Source organism: Macrobrachium rosenbergii, chromosome 12 (assembly GCF_040412425.1).
Source record: "Macrobrachium rosenbergii isolate ZJJX-2024 chromosome 12, ASM4041242v1, whole genome shotgun sequence".
Lineage (NCBI taxonomy): Eukaryota > Metazoa > Arthropoda > Malacostraca > Decapoda > Palaemonidae > Macrobrachium > Macrobrachium rosenbergii.
Window position 1 is genome coordinate 117,024,646 of NC_089752.1, and position 15,085 is coordinate 117,039,730.

The 15,085-nt window shown below is 39.1% G+C and overlaps 2 protein-coding genes across 12 annotated transcripts in view; one reads left to right on the plus strand and one right to left on the minus strand.

Annotated features, from left to right (window-relative positions):
- LOC136843949 (serine/arginine-rich splicing factor 3-like) overlaps positions 1-15,085 on the plus strand; it is a 180,670-nt gene that overhangs the window by 154,662 nt on the left and 10,923 nt on the right. For 3 of the 11 annotated variants that reach the window (XM_067112945.1, XM_067112940.1, XM_067112939.1), the window contains 2 exons: positions 13,586-13,780; positions 14,707-14,799. In XM_067112945.1, the coding sequence (XP_066969046.1) occupies positions 13,590-13,780; positions 14,707-14,799 (284 nt within the window). In that variant the 5' untranslated portion in view covers positions 13,586-13,589. Of the gene's footprint in view, positions 1-6,199; positions 6,243-6,895; positions 7,046-7,127; positions 7,369-13,585; positions 13,781-14,706; positions 14,800-15,085 lie in introns of those variants that run through there. The other 8 variants (XM_067112938.1, XM_067112941.1, XM_067112935.1 and 5 more) reach the window with 6 other exon arrangements.
- LOC136844190 (uncharacterized) lies at positions 3,880-5,994 on the minus strand. The gene is made up of 2 exons (XM_067113207.1): positions 5,933-5,994; positions 3,880-4,315 (listed from the first exon to the last, which is right to left on the minus strand). The coding sequence occupies exons 1-2, from the start codon at positions 5,992-5,994 to the stop codon at positions 3,880-3,882; spliced, it is 498 nt and encodes a 165-aa protein (XP_066969308.1).

Here is a 15,085-nt window from a genome sequence, read left to right on the forward strand (position 1 = left end):
ATACTCTGTTAAAACAGAATTCCATCAAATACAAGGGAGCCCATTGAAATGCCAAAATGTGTGGAAAATAAAGGCTATATTTCAGAGACCAAACTGTCTCTCTCCTCAGGCAAATAATATTTTATATATATTTATAATATATATACATATATATATATATATATATATATATATATATATATACATACACACACATATATAGTATGTGTGCGTGTTTATGTATGTATATATATGTGTGTGTCTCTGTGTGTATGTGCACACAGCAACTTCGAGGTAGCAAGCTCTACCAACTAAGCGTAGTTTACGCTTACGATTACGATGCACCAGCCAGCTAGTTAACACTGGAAGTTCATTCGTCAGGTTGCCACCTGAAACTGCCCAGCGATCAATAGATCAACCTGCAGATGCTATGCAGTATCTCACTGACCCCCAACTTTATTAATGAAAATCACGAGAGAGATTTAAACGAGATCTTCCGATTATAATAACCCCATCGCTACAGTTAAGTGTACAGTATATCACGGATATTATTATTATTATTATTATTATATTATTATTATTATTATTATTATTATTATTATTATTATTATTATTATTATTATTATTATTATTTAGTAGATGAAACCTATTCATATGGAACAAGCCCACCTCAGGGGCCATGGACTTGAAATTCAGGCTGCCAAAGAATATTATGGTGTTCATTAGGAAGAAGTAACAGGAAGTAAAGTAAAATTCAGAAAGAAGAGATCCCACTTATTAAAATACAAAATAATAATAATAATAATAATAATAATAATAATAATAATAATAATAATAATAATAATAATAATAATAATAATAAATAGATAAATAGATAAAAATTTATTAAAATGCAAGAAGAATAGTATTAGGGTAATTATCCATTGCATTTTCGCCTGAACTTCTGAAGTATTATTATTATTATTATTATTATTGTTATTATTATTATTATTATTATTATTATTATTATTATTATTATTATTATTATTATTATTATTTGAGTGCAATTACTCAATTATAAGACAGTCGAGACGGCACATCCCTATGGACGGTACTTGCTGTCCTGAAGCCCAGACTAAGTGGCCACATTCTGCATATATATCATTTAGACTTCATTGGTGAAAGGAGCTGGGCGAACATTGCGTTTCATTATAATGCGGTTGGTATTATGAATCGTCAGTTTATCTAATTGCATTTTGCATTGCCGCTGTTGTATTGCCTTCTGTGTTCGTCTGTGGATATAAGCTAAAATCAATTATTGTAATATCTTATTATCATTCTTTTAGGTGCTTTTAAGAGTAGTAACGGTGTTATTTGCCCCCCCAAAAATAAGAAAATTCTCACTAGATTTCTGCAAAAATCCATCTGTAGCCTAAATTCGTACATATATAGTTCATGTCACAATTCTGTATCCTGTTGAAGATAATCTGTGATCGAGTGTCCTCATGGTTATAGGCCTATTAACAAATACTGCGCAAACGCTGGATTTGCTATGAATTCTGAAGAAAATTTTCAAGCATAAGCCTATAACCGCTGGAATAAGGTCCCAGAAGTGAAAATAAATCTCATACTCAGAGAAAATCAGGCCCTGATATTCATTTTGTTCTACTATTATTCGAATCGTCTCCGCAGGGGGGTAGTGCCGCAATGCACCTCACGTGGTGCACTGTAGACATTACTTGAAGGTCTTTGAAACGTCCCTTCCTTAGGCCTCTAGCTGCAACCTCTTTCATTCCTTTTACTGTACCTTCTTTCATATTATCTTGCTTCCATCTGACTCTCCACCTCCTCTAACGATTGCTCCATAGTGTAACTGCGAGGTTTTCCTCCTGTTACACCTTTCAAACCTTTTTTACTGTCAATTTCCGTTTCAGCGCTGAATGACCCCATAGGTCCCAGCGCTTGTCCTTTGACCTAAAATCTGTATTCAATTCTATATATTCTATTTGAATCGCAGCGAGAAATTGCTTCTCCTGATATTTATCTACGAATAACAGATGGGGGAATTGTAAAAAAAAAAAAAAAAAAAAAAAAAAGTCACTTATTTTGACACTGACAAATCCACTTGTTGAGTGAAACTGGCAGACTCTCGAGAGGGGAACAGCGCATGCGTTGTAAATTGAAAACGACAAGGACATGTGTAGGGGGGGAGAGAGAGAGAGAATGCGTAAACTAATAATGTAAACGCATTAGCCGAAATTTGTTAACTTTTTGTGAAGCAGAGTCATTCCGGTCTTATGGTATTTAAAAAAAATGGTCTCTCTTTTTCTGATTCGTATGAGATGAAAAATGCTTTTATTCACTGCGAATACTGATCGTGTTGAGGAAGCGACTGAAGTTCTCAGTGAAGAGTTTTAGATAAGATGGATACGTACAAACTCTATAGGAGTCCTGATAAACAAAACGTAAATTTGTTTCAACAGCGCAATTTTTATCTAATTTTATCGATTAGCTTTTATTCATAGCTATGTTTCGGCATTATTAGATATCGCGTACCATTCATCTAGTTAGTACTAAATGCTTCATGTGGCAATTCCAAGGAACGCACTGCTATTCTGATTTTACCGTGGTATGTAAATTAAGTTGGCCGTTGCTGCATAATTAATTGAATCCTACTATTAGTTGACGATAAGGTAAAAGATTTTGCTGTATTCTCAGACGGACTTGAAAATAGCTTTGATGTATTCTGATTTGGCTTCTTTTGGAACCAGCGAAATGTCGCATGGAGAATACGCCAGCCAGTTTAACATGTGTGATTTTAAAGGCTTGTTTATATCAATTTTTATACCCGTCAGTGCACTTCATGCGGTGCACTGTAGGCATTAGGGTTCTTCGCAGCGTCCCTTCGGCCCCTAGCTGCAACCCTTTTCATTCCTATTGCTGTAACTCCGTTTATAATCTTTCTTCTTACTTTCCATACTCTCCTGACAATTGATTTACAGTGCAACTGCGAGGTTTTCCTCCTGTTACACCTTTCAAACCTTTTACTGTCAGTTTCAGTTTTACAGCTGAATGACCACATGTGTCCCACCGCTTGGCCTTTGGCCTAAATTCTATATTCTATTCTGCTAGTTTTACAGACCAACACTAAATAGTTTTATAAAATTCGAGATACCAGATTTAAACGTCTTTAGTTCCTCGCAAAAACCAGCCCAATTTTCCACCAAAACTTTCCACCACTCACAAAACGTAAGCCCCGCCGAAAGTCTCCCTAACTCAGTTCTTCTTTCCCATTCGTGTGGGACCTATACCAAGAACCCGCATGCAAAGCTATACCCGTCCGGACCAGTAATTACCCTAAATTAAACTTAATGGGCGACTAATGATCCCCTATTATAAGCTGCAAAAACGCTTCCTTCTACAGTTCCCCTTATACATATGTACATTTTGAGACATTACTTTGCTCGGATTGTGAAACAATTTAATGTGAAACTTTTTGTTTATTACTACTGCTATATCTGCTGTTGATACTGCTACTGATACTACTGCTGTTGATACTGCTACTGATACTACTGCTGTCTCTGCTGTTGATACTGCTACTGGTACTACTGCTGCCTCTGCTGTTCATACTACTACTGATAATACTGCTGTGTCTGCTGTTGATACTGCAACTGATACTACTGTTATCTCTGCTGATGATACTGCTACTAATACTACTGCTGTCTCTGCTGTTGATACTACTGCTGTCTCTGCTGTTGATACTGCTACTGATACTACTGCTGCCTCTGCTGTTCATACTACTACTGATAATACTGCTGTGTCTGCTGTTGATACTGCAACTGATACTACTGTTATCTCTGCTGATGATACTGCTACTAATACTACTGCTGTCTCTGTTGTTGATACTACTGCTGTCTCTGCTTATGATACTACTGGTGTTTCTGTTGTTGTACTACTACTGATACTATTGTCTCTGCTGTCGATACTACTGCTGTCTGTTGTTGATACTACTACTGATACTATTGTCTCTGCTGTTGATACTACTGCTGTCTCTGTTTTTGGTACTACTACTGATACTACTGCTGTCTCTGCTGTTGATACTACTGCTGTCTTTGCTGTTGATACTACTGCTGTCTCTGCTGTTGATACTACTACTGATACTACTGCTGTCTCTGCTGATGATACTACTGCTGTCTCTGCTGTTGATACTACTGCTGTCTCTGCTGTTGATACTACTGCTGTCTGTTGCTGTTGATGCTGCTGCTGTCTGTTGTTGATACTACTGTCTCTGCTGTTGATACTACTGCTGTCGATACTACTACTGCTGTCTCTGCCGTTGATATAGAGGCTACTTTTGCTACCAGCAAGAAGAATAACTACGAAAATAGCACTTGTTGGTTGTGATTATCATCTTGACTATTTTCAATGTGCATGAAAATGTATGAAAATATTAAGTCTTTAGGTATTTTTGTAGGTATAGTATGTCAAAATGTACGGCTGGAGTAAATTAAAAGATTCCCCATTTCATTTTGTTAAAACTGAATCAAATGCTGCTATAAAATTGAAAACTGAGTAACTAATCAGACTCGTGCCTTGAACCTCTGGAATCCTTTTTGAGGAACAGACTGACAGCCTGAGAGAAGTTCTTGTATACAGTCTTATTTTATTTTCTAGTAAGCGTTGACCTTGAAGGCAGGGTAGTCAAGAATTAAGCTTCATCAGTCTTTATAAATTTATGGTTATTTTAATGAACTAGCAATACAAATAGTAATTTATAAAAGCATTGTCAGTTGAGTCTTATTGGAAAAATGTTTCTTGAAGCGGAAAGTTTTGGCATGGTGGAGAGATGTATAGCCAGAATGTATTTGGTCAGGTATTGAAAAACAAGGTCGCCGTAGGGGGTTAGTGCCGTCAGTGCGCCTCGTGCGGTGCACTGTAGACATTACTGAAGGTTCTTTGCAGCGTGGCTTCCTTAGGCCCCTAGCTGCAACCCCTTTCGTTTCTTTAACTCTACCTCCTTTCATATTCTCTTTCTTCCATCTTGCCATCCACCCTCTCCTAACAATTGATTCATGGTGCAACTGCGAGGTTTTCTTCCTGTTACACCTTTCAAACCTCTCAACATTGGTCAAGCTCTGACTAGCGCTAACAAGTCTGTGGCTTATGTGCGTTGCTGGACTGTAATTTGCCTCTCAGTACTCAAGTTATTATGCTATAAGGGTTAGTGACCATCATCTTATAAATATCGCCTTTTAAAAAATTATCTTGAGTGATCTTGTAATTGACTATCATTAACAGAGTGGACTATTGCGACTATTATCATATCTACTTAAGATAAACCTTAAGAAACTGCAAAACATATTAGTAGAAAGCTAGAGTAATGCTCAAAGTCTGTGTGATGATTCATCAAGCTGTCACTAATGGACGTCCAAAATATTTGAGAGACTAGCTGCGCATAATACAGTCAACAAATGGAGTCAACACAGGACTTACTACAGTGTTAAAAGTTATCTGAGGCAAATTGCTCCTCGAATGGTGGTTTCAGAGCCTACAGAATTGTTACCAGGAGGACAGAAAACATCTTCCAAGAAGATATTGAAGATTCTGGGTTTGGCAGCTGAGGTGTAAACGAAACGAACTCTGAAGTGGAATATGTGATTTTTTTAGCAATAAGAAACCGAGATGTGCAACATTAAAAATGCCACCATGAGTCTAAAAGTGTACCAGAGTATATCAAAATGGTTTAGTTGTGTCGAAAGGAGAATGGAAAGACTTGCGAAAATACAGTATAATTTCTAAATCCAGAAAAATTTAGGAGAGGGAGGGACCTAGAAAGGTGGTAGAAGTGAGAAAGGGACGCCAGACGAATAATGCAAAATTCAATTCATACCCTTATTTTTTGAGAGCCGTAGACCTGCCCCGGACCAGTCTCTCTCACTGCCCATATTTAAATGAGTATGCAGAATGAAATTACCTTGATATGAACTTTGCGATGGTTCTCAACGTCCAACATTCCAGACTTTCTGCTTCGACCATCATCGAGTCAGTAAAGCTTATTACAAAGTAATGTAAACGACTCATATTCCTAGGGTTGCTAGAGGGATGTATTCTAAAAGAAATGACACCATAGCAAGGTAAGGTTGAAGGAGGTGGAAAGCTACGTGGGAAGGGACCACCGTAGGCGGGCTTCTAGGGGAGGGCGAAGAATGGGCCTTCATCGGTGGGGCGGGGTTAACACCAACGCATACAATATTGCATACGTTATCAACGAGGACCAAGTGGCGGTATGTAAGTCTTTGTGAGGTTGTACTGAGTGACCGTAGATACTTCTGTTTCATGCAAAAGACTCATTCTCTTGATTAAGCAGTTGAAGGTGGCAGCTGATAGCAAAACATGCCAATCTTTCATAAACAACCCTTCGATGTGCGTGATTTGATTTTCTCTTCTTAATTACCAGAAATAATTATTTTTATTCCGTCCAAAATTTGTAGGTTACTCCCAGAGAAACTGACTATAAATCTATCGCATTTGAATTTTTTTAATTCATCTGGAAATTAGAACTATATTTAGGCAATTCGTTTTGAGATTGGAGTTACAGCATTCTTTTGTTTACATAGGTGAAAGGTGCGACAGCTATATTATATAGTTCGTTATGGCGTAATTTCAGCCGTTACCTGTAACGCTCCTTACGTGATATATTTTAAAAATGCCGTAAAGTACAATCTTTTCATCCTTTTGCAGGTAACATGTGAGATCGCAATTTCGTCCATGAAAATGCACCAGGCTCGACGGTAGATGCAACGATGCAAATAACTCGGGGATGATTTTAACGCGGATAAATAAAATTTAAAAAAATGAAAGTATCCGCCTCAGAGAAAATATATCACCCTGACATTCGAGAATGGAAATTTTAGATTCGTCTGACTGCCACGAATTTCACGTAGAGTTCAAAATAGCAGCAAAATCGATGAGTCCTCCACAATTTTGCGTAGTTCAATGCGCATGTCTCCCTGACGTCACCTCGAACACCTTGTACGTGTCAAGGCTTGGAGCTTCTTGCTCGTCTTACAATTCAGATTTTCCCGTGGTAAGTCGTTTGCATCGGCCTGGATTTACGCCAGCTTTGAAGATGGAGGTTCTAGGTCTCCCAATAGCTCGTTACAATTTTAGTTCGAGGAGTGAAATGAGTGTGGAGGGCGTTTTAGACGCGGGACTGACCGTAACGTAGGTCCCCGTCTTCGATCCACAATCATGGCGGCCGGAGTCAATGGAGAACAGCCCGTGGCCTGATTTTCGTTATCTCCCTCGTTGAAGCGGTTTTGTTCTCGTTTTTATACGATCCACTGGAAGGGTTTTGGAAAATTAAATGTGTTGCGAGTCGGTCGGCGTTCGTGTAAATTTGATTTCAAGGTGAGTTTCCCCGTAGCCTGACGTCCATGACGGGGATAGATGGGGCTTGTTAGCTTGGCTATGCCAAGGGAACGTCGTAGGTTAGGCAATTGGACCTCCAATGCCCATTATTACGATACTATATTGGTACTTATATACCCCGTACCCACTAACAGCCGATATATTTCGCCATTAAGTTTTTATTGCGTAATTTCGCCGTATGGGCCATGTTTATGCTCCCGTTCCAATATTCACAAAGTCAATCAGGGGGGCCCTTAGGGATAAGCCCCTTGGAGTGGATGCAGGAAAGGGAGACAGATTCGACCGTGATAGTGGGCCAAACCTCACCTTTCCTGGAATGCCGTGTCCTGATTTAATCAGACTGTACCGTACCTTCCTAACCTGCCTTCAGGTGTCGTGCCCAGACCTGGCTGGGGTTAGGTTGGAGGGGCATTCCTGCCCTACCTGGCTGGGGTTAGTACTGGGGGAGCATTTCTGCCCTACCTGGCCCTCCCCAGTAACATTTGTGTACTTACCCTGCATACTAACCCCCCCCCCTCACCCAGGTCATGGCATGTTACCTTGGTATAGGTAAGAAAGGAAATATCAGGTGACAGAATTATACTTTAAACCGTTATCACGTTTCGGACTTGAAAATATTTGCCTGTTTTCCTGTTTCTTACATTAATTTCAATCGCAAATGACCTAGCCCCTTGTAACCTACAGTACACGGTCCTTAACCCTAGTGTAGGGTATGTCGTTTGGTCATTGGCGAGTGGAACCAATGTTGGAAAGGTTCAAAGCACACGTTAGAACATACGGCGGAAACTATTTGGTGCCCCAAAATGTAATAATGGTTTAAAGTAAAATTTTAGCTATTAGGTTAGGAAGCATCCCTATTTCTATAGGCAAAATAGGCAGCTACCCAAGAAACAGACCTAAGATGGGTGAAACTCTTTTGCACTGTAACTTTTTATACATGTTTTTGGTAAATGTGAAGGAGACAGTTGTTTGAAGACATTGCTGTGTGTTTTTTCTTTTATTTTATTTTTTCTTTACTAAATTTAGGACAGGGCCTATATAATACACAACATTCCTCACACCGTTAGACTCTGGAACAGCCCCCCCAGAGGATGTCGTGCAATTGGAACGAAAGACGTTCAAGCGAAAATGCTATGTGCTACCCCTTGCAATTTGGTACATTTTTATATATATATTTATTCATAATTTTTCTTTTTTAATAAGTGGTATCTCATCTTTGGATTTTCCTTCACTTCCTCAAACGTCTTCCTAATGAACACCATAATATTCTTTGGAAGGTTGAATTTCAAGTCAGTGGCCCCTTTGGTGGGCTTGTTCCATACCATATGAATAGGTTTCATTTACTGAATAATAATAACAACAATAATAATAATAATACAGGTGAAATGATTCATTTACCAAGGTAATGAGAAATATACCAGCTTTTTAAATTTTCGTGTTCATCCCTAAGGGCTGGTACTAACAGCGAACAGGTGTTAGCTGTAATTGTAATTTTACAAAATAGAAAAAAAAATAACACATAACCTGTGAAAATTAACATATTTTTACAACTTGGAAAAGACGCCCCGCACAGGGTTGGAAATATTTATTTTCAGCTTCCCATGGAAGGTATAGAAAATAAAAATAAAAAGAAAATTCATATCCCATGTACATTTGCATATCTTCCTCTTAAAGTTTATTTTTATTTTTTTCATTGGCCAACTTTGAAGATTGCCTGGTCTAGGGGTGTTCTTAATGTATGTATTAGCCAGGCCTGTAAGTTCAATGGGGTACCCTTGAGGAAATAGTCTGTTTTTTTCACTTACCTATATAGATACCTTTGTGTCAGAGGTATGACCCCTGATCAGTTGATGAATACTTTGAGGAAACCTGGCTAGATTTTTCTTAGACAAGTGTAAATAATTTTTGTGCTTAGAGGCATCAAACTCATCAGTTAATGACACACCTTTAGTTGAAAGTCAACTGGAATTTTTCCCAGGTTGCAAGAGAGTTGGGGTCTGAAGAAACTGTGGAGGTTACTATGAGGGTAGAAACTATGATCGTCCTTCGCAGTCTCCATCCTCCATATTTCTTGAATGCCTTCAGCAAACTCCAATGGCCTTGGGAAGGTATTATGGTCAATGTTGAGATTTCCATAATTTAGATAAACATATCGAAGACCATTGTGTTTGTACGAAGGAGCTGGTTGTGATGCAGCTCCTCATTGTCGTCTTCAAGGGCTTTCTCCATCTCAGCAGCAGCTATCTCACTGTTGGACAAAAGTTGTAAGCCAGAATCACCAACGTTGTCATCCAGCCACCCCCATTGGTAGTGCCGTCAGTGCACCTCATTCGGTGCTCTGTAGGCATTACTTGAGGTTCTTTGCAGCATCCCTTTGGCCCCTAGCCGCAACCCCTTTCATTCCTTTTTCTGTACCTCCATTCATATTCTCTTTCTTCCGTCTTACTTTCCACCCTCTTCTAACAAGTGATCCATAGTGCAACTGCAAGGTTTTCCTCCTGTCACACCTTTCAAATTTTTTTACTGTCAGTATCTGTTCCAGCGCTGAATGACATTGTTCTCAGTGTTGGGCCTTTGGCCTAAATTCTGTATTCTTTCTCATCTAGCCACTCCTGTACGTCATCCCTTGGAACATTGTCGCCGTACTTGGCTAGTTGGGCACAAAGTTGTTGATGTCAGAGCCTTGGAAATCAGTCATACCCATTTCAGTATTCAGGATATGGTTCCAAGTGTACTCCAGGGTCTTTATGGCAACGTCCTTCAAAGCATCTGCAATGTTATAGATGGTAAATATCGGCGAACACCTTTGAAGATTCTCGAGACCATTCCTCCATGTATCAAAGCCTTATCACCATCCTCCTCCTCCTCATTCCTCAAATACCACCATCACCTCCTCCGGGAACTTCCTACGGCATTGCCATTTCCTTGCAACAATAACACCTGTGGTCCGTTAGTTGAATGGGAGCAGTAGTATTAGGAGGCAAAAATACCACCAACCAACTGGTTTTAGTAGGATGGGCAGGTGCATTGTCCACAGGAAGGAAAGCCTTTACCTGATGTCAAGCAATGACAAAAATTATATCAACTCAGTGGGAGGTTATCCATAAACCCATGGAGGCCATGTTGTTGCCTTTCATGTCAAATTACCATTGGGTTTCAGTGGTATCCACTAGAATCATTTACACTTGAAAAAAGCAGACGTTGCTCAGAAAGCTTTCGAGAGTGGAAGTCCTCCTTTTGCTTCTTGTCAGCCAAAGTGTTAGTAATCAAGGAGCGATACAACAGACCTGTTTCGTAACTGTATTAGATTTGAGTGACGGCATTCCTTTTTCATCAGTCATTTGAACGCCTGTCAAAATTCCTTCATTTCCTACTTGGAAGCACGCAAAGCTTCACCGTGAGTCGTCTTGTTGGAAAGCCCAAGTCAAATCTTGAACCAATATAGCCAACCGTTGGATGCTATAAAGTTTGCAACCCTGTGTAGGCTTCCCAGCTTCATTTCAGGAACCTTTAACTCAACACTATGTACATGTACACTGGCAGCCCTTTGCTGACAGGGATAAATCAGGGTCGACTATTCAGCTTCCTCATGACGGAGTTTTTCCATCACCTTGCAGGCTTGACTCCTTGATGCCTTTTTCACAAAGTCCAGGGCATACTTGTTAAGCATTTCCTTAGCGGCCTTGATCTCCCGCAGTGTAGACACGTCATTGTAATACTCGTGCTCCTCCAGGTTACATGCCTTTGACTAACCAACCTTGATCCTTTCGACAATTTCCAGTATGGTTTTTGAAGGGGCAGCGCCTTTCTAGCCCTCTTAGGAGATAGTGGGTTCTTTCAAAAGATACACAGCCTCACACAGCAATAACAGCCCTCTGCGACACTGCAAGCACAGCAACGCTGCAATATGTACAGGGAAAAGCATTGTGACGCAATGTCACAGTACTGTTCTCGTTTCGTGCATGAATACTGGGAATTGATGTGAAACTGGACAAAGAAGGGAAGCATTCTTTGCTGCAAAGAGCAGTGATATTCTTCATGTGTAGCAAATTAGAGAAGGAAATTTTCATGATGTAATGTACCTACACTCAATAGAGCCTCGATGGGTCAGTCGGTAGAGCAGCAGCCCAGGACTTCGTAGAGGTCCATGGCGCGGGTTCAAATCCGCAGCCGACTGGTCAGAGAAGGCGGACACTTTGCTGTCGGTGTAGACACCCCGGGATTACGTATGTAATCAACGGATAGGTTTGCTGAAAGCAGATGGGTGTTACAGACTAATACACACACAAACAAAGCCACTCCAACATCATCTAAAAACATAACAAACACCTCACACGTCTCAAACTGTCGACCTAATCACCCAGTTCTCCTCGCTGCTGGGAGAAAGGGAGCTTGGATTGGTACGATACACGTACACATCGTTACCGGGGTCTAAGCGATGTCAGGCAGGGCAGCCGATTGAGGCTGCGGCCTACCCCAACACCAAATCAAAGTCCTTCGAAAAGAAGGCATCGTGCTTACCCCATATAAAAATGGGAAAAAGCACGTTAAAACGAAGAAGAATGTACGTACACTCGATCACCCATTCAAATGCCAAAGCCACGATGACTTAAGCATTGCCGTTAATACTGTTAATAGCTTGAAAGTAACAAGAAATGCAGGTGTTTGTCCACCCATGCACCCTCTGCCATATTCTTTTGTACTTATGATGTATCTGTCTCGGCCAATTTAAAAAGATAGTGTGATGTGCAATGACGTGAAGTGATGTGGTGCTTTCAAAGTAACAGCTGTTGCAAGAGCTATCAAAACTTACCATGGTCTACCAGCCTCCACAATAATCCTTTCTCAGCCTGCTCATGCCTGTAAGCAGCATTTCCGTTTTTCCTGCTCGTGCACCATTGCCAACCATCCAAGCATGGTTTTTTAACATTTTAATGAATGTACTGTATAGACAGTACTGTATATCTTACATTTGTGTTGTGGTGCTGGGGACTCCAGGTATTATTGATGTCCGGATAAGGTGAAACATATTTATGAAAAGCTTCCTATTTTAAATTAGTCCAAAAACTGACGAACGCAGTAGTTTTATATTGTCATGTATGTTTATTCATGATTGTAAACCATATACAGTGTGTAAGTCAGATTTTAAACAAGAATAAATATTCAATTTAGTGAAGTAATGTAAAACAAGAATAGGCCTATTTGAGTATTCATGATTATGCGACATGTATGTAATTCGGTTTTAAACTGAGAACAAAATTATATTCAAGATAGTAATGGAACAAAATAAAATAGTAGTAGACTGTCTCTTCATTGTTGACATGTGTTAACAATGCATAATAGCCACTCCTTCACTGGACTTTTTTATTTATTATTTTTTGTTGTTGCTCTCAGCAATCCAGTTATTGCCAGAGCATCATCTGTTGACACCGTGACTGCTACAGAGACCCTCGTTAAAAAACCTGTATTGTTAGTGGTGAAGGTATGCCTGCACAGGTCTGCTTGTGCAGGCAAACCTGCACATGTATACCTAGATGTTAGTGGCGCTCTTATCAGGCATAGACCAAAGAAATGTGCATTGTAACACCAACATTACCAGTTGCTTTTACAGGAACTTGCTAAATAAAGTAGTGAACACTGAAAGGAGTTTTTGATTGAATATAATGATTTGTAATATTTTCTTTTTAGGTGTTTCAAAATGCATTATGATAGGTTATTTGCAAAACCATTTTTCAGACATTTTAGTCGTTGAAGGGGAGTGGGTGTGTTGTAGAGAGGAGTGAATTCATTTTACTGAAAAAAAATCTCTGTTGCTGATTGTTAAATACACTCGGCTTACATTTCATGCGAAGGTAGCAGTTTTGATTGTATATATCTGCAGTGTCTTATTCAGTTTCAAATGAAGTAGGATTTATTATTCTACAAAACCCAGTTTATATAATGTCCTGTATTATAGTTGTGTATTCCTTGCATGTTTTCAAATAGATTGATTTTTGTATTGTTGATGAAAGAAAAACACTAACTTGAAACATGAAAAAACTTTTCCCTCGGCTGGTGTTGGTCAATTCAAAGCTGAACACTATTCTGCCGGTGAATATTTTTGTTGAGTCCCATTTTTCATGGCTCAAGTTCAGAAAGTATCGATGCTGTAAGTTGTAAGGTAATGGAATAACAAAAGTCTTCTTGGTAATTGCAGAAGAATGCGGATGGATTGTAAAGTATATGTGGGCAACCTTGGCAATAATGCTGCCAAGCACGAACTAGAATCAGCATTTTCCAAATATGGTCCATTAGTCAATGTGTGGGTGGCGCGCAATCCTCCTGGATTTGCGTTTGTCGAGTTTGAAGATCCAAGAGACGCCGAAGACGCAGTGCGAGCTTTAGATGGAGCGTAAGTTACTTTCTTTGTAATGTCTCTTTCTCTTAAAAGGTGGTCTCTCCTTTCAGCGTACTGTGCTGTTATTTCATATTGTTATAAGCCTTTGTTATACCATTTATTTTAATTACATGTAGTACAGAATGCTTATTAGGTTTTTCATAATGATAAACATTAATAAGGCTAGGAAACCATTCATGTGTAAAACAGGTATCCATAGAATAAAAAACATGTACTGTATGTGAAAAGGAAAGTGGAAAATGGATCAAAGGAAATAATGCATGAGTAATTATGGAGATGAATCAAAAAAGAAATACAGTGTATGCAGATTAAAAACATTAAATGCAAGCTGTTGGGTAGCAATGTATGAAGCAAAAGGAACCGCTGCTCTAGGCTCTGAGAGCCTGCAAACCTTAATACTGCTTGTTGTAAGATTAGCATGTCTATCTCAGGTAGTTGTTTGATAATCTGAAACTGTGTGTACAAGCGTATTTTGTAATACAAAACTATTTTATATACATAATTCGACTGTATGCTTTGAAATTAATTAACTTTTGTTCACTCAATAACTATTCTACCAAGTAGATTTGATTTGAGCATTGTGGATGCACCTTCTTAACAGAATCCCTAAGGGGAATATTGTCATGCCAATGAAAAATTATGTATTACTGTACATATATTAATGAAATAAGGCTGTGCTAAATGATAAAATAATAGTTTATTGTAGTAAGAATGACTCACTGCTCTAGCATCCTTATTAATTGTACATTGATGTATTGATGCAATATGGAAACCATATCTGTATTTATAGTGTAAGGAACTTTTTTTTAATAAATTCTTTTATGGAAAAGTATAAAGTGTATACTTCTCCAATAAAGATATCAACGTAGAATGGTTTGCGTTCCCGTTTCAGAGGTTGTAAGCACTTATCTCTTTCACAGGCGGTTGTGTGGTGTTCGTGTCCGTGTCGAAATGTCGACGGGCCGATCTAGACGTGAGCGTTACCGTTCCCCACCCCGCCGAAGGAGATCCAGGTAAAGACCTTGTTTCATTAGGCGTTAGCAATTAGCTCAGTATATCACTGTTGTCCCGCTAAGTCAGGATTAAGTACATGATTGTGTGTGTAGGGTATGTATATACAATGATATTTCAAAGCCCAGAATGTATCCGAAATGTTATAGTGGTATATAATAGACAACTAGAATTCAATCCAGTATTCACTACTGCTACTACCACTAGCTGTTAAGGGTTAGTTTGGTTTTACGGTACAGAGGAATATTTTTTTCCATAGTTTTTCACAAGTTAGTAAAGTTAGTTATG

What these genes read in the sequence shown, in the direction of transcription:
- LOC136844190 (XM_067113207.1), bottom strand. Translation starts at nt 5,994, where the DNA reads ATGGTCGAAGCAGAAAGTCTGGAATGTTGGACGTTGAGAACCATCGCA. An exon ending in ATCGCAAAGTTCATATCAAG is followed by an intron (nt 4,316 to 5,932) that starts GTAATTTCATTC and finishes TCTTGCTGGTAG; the next exon opens with CAAAAGTAGCCTCTATATCA.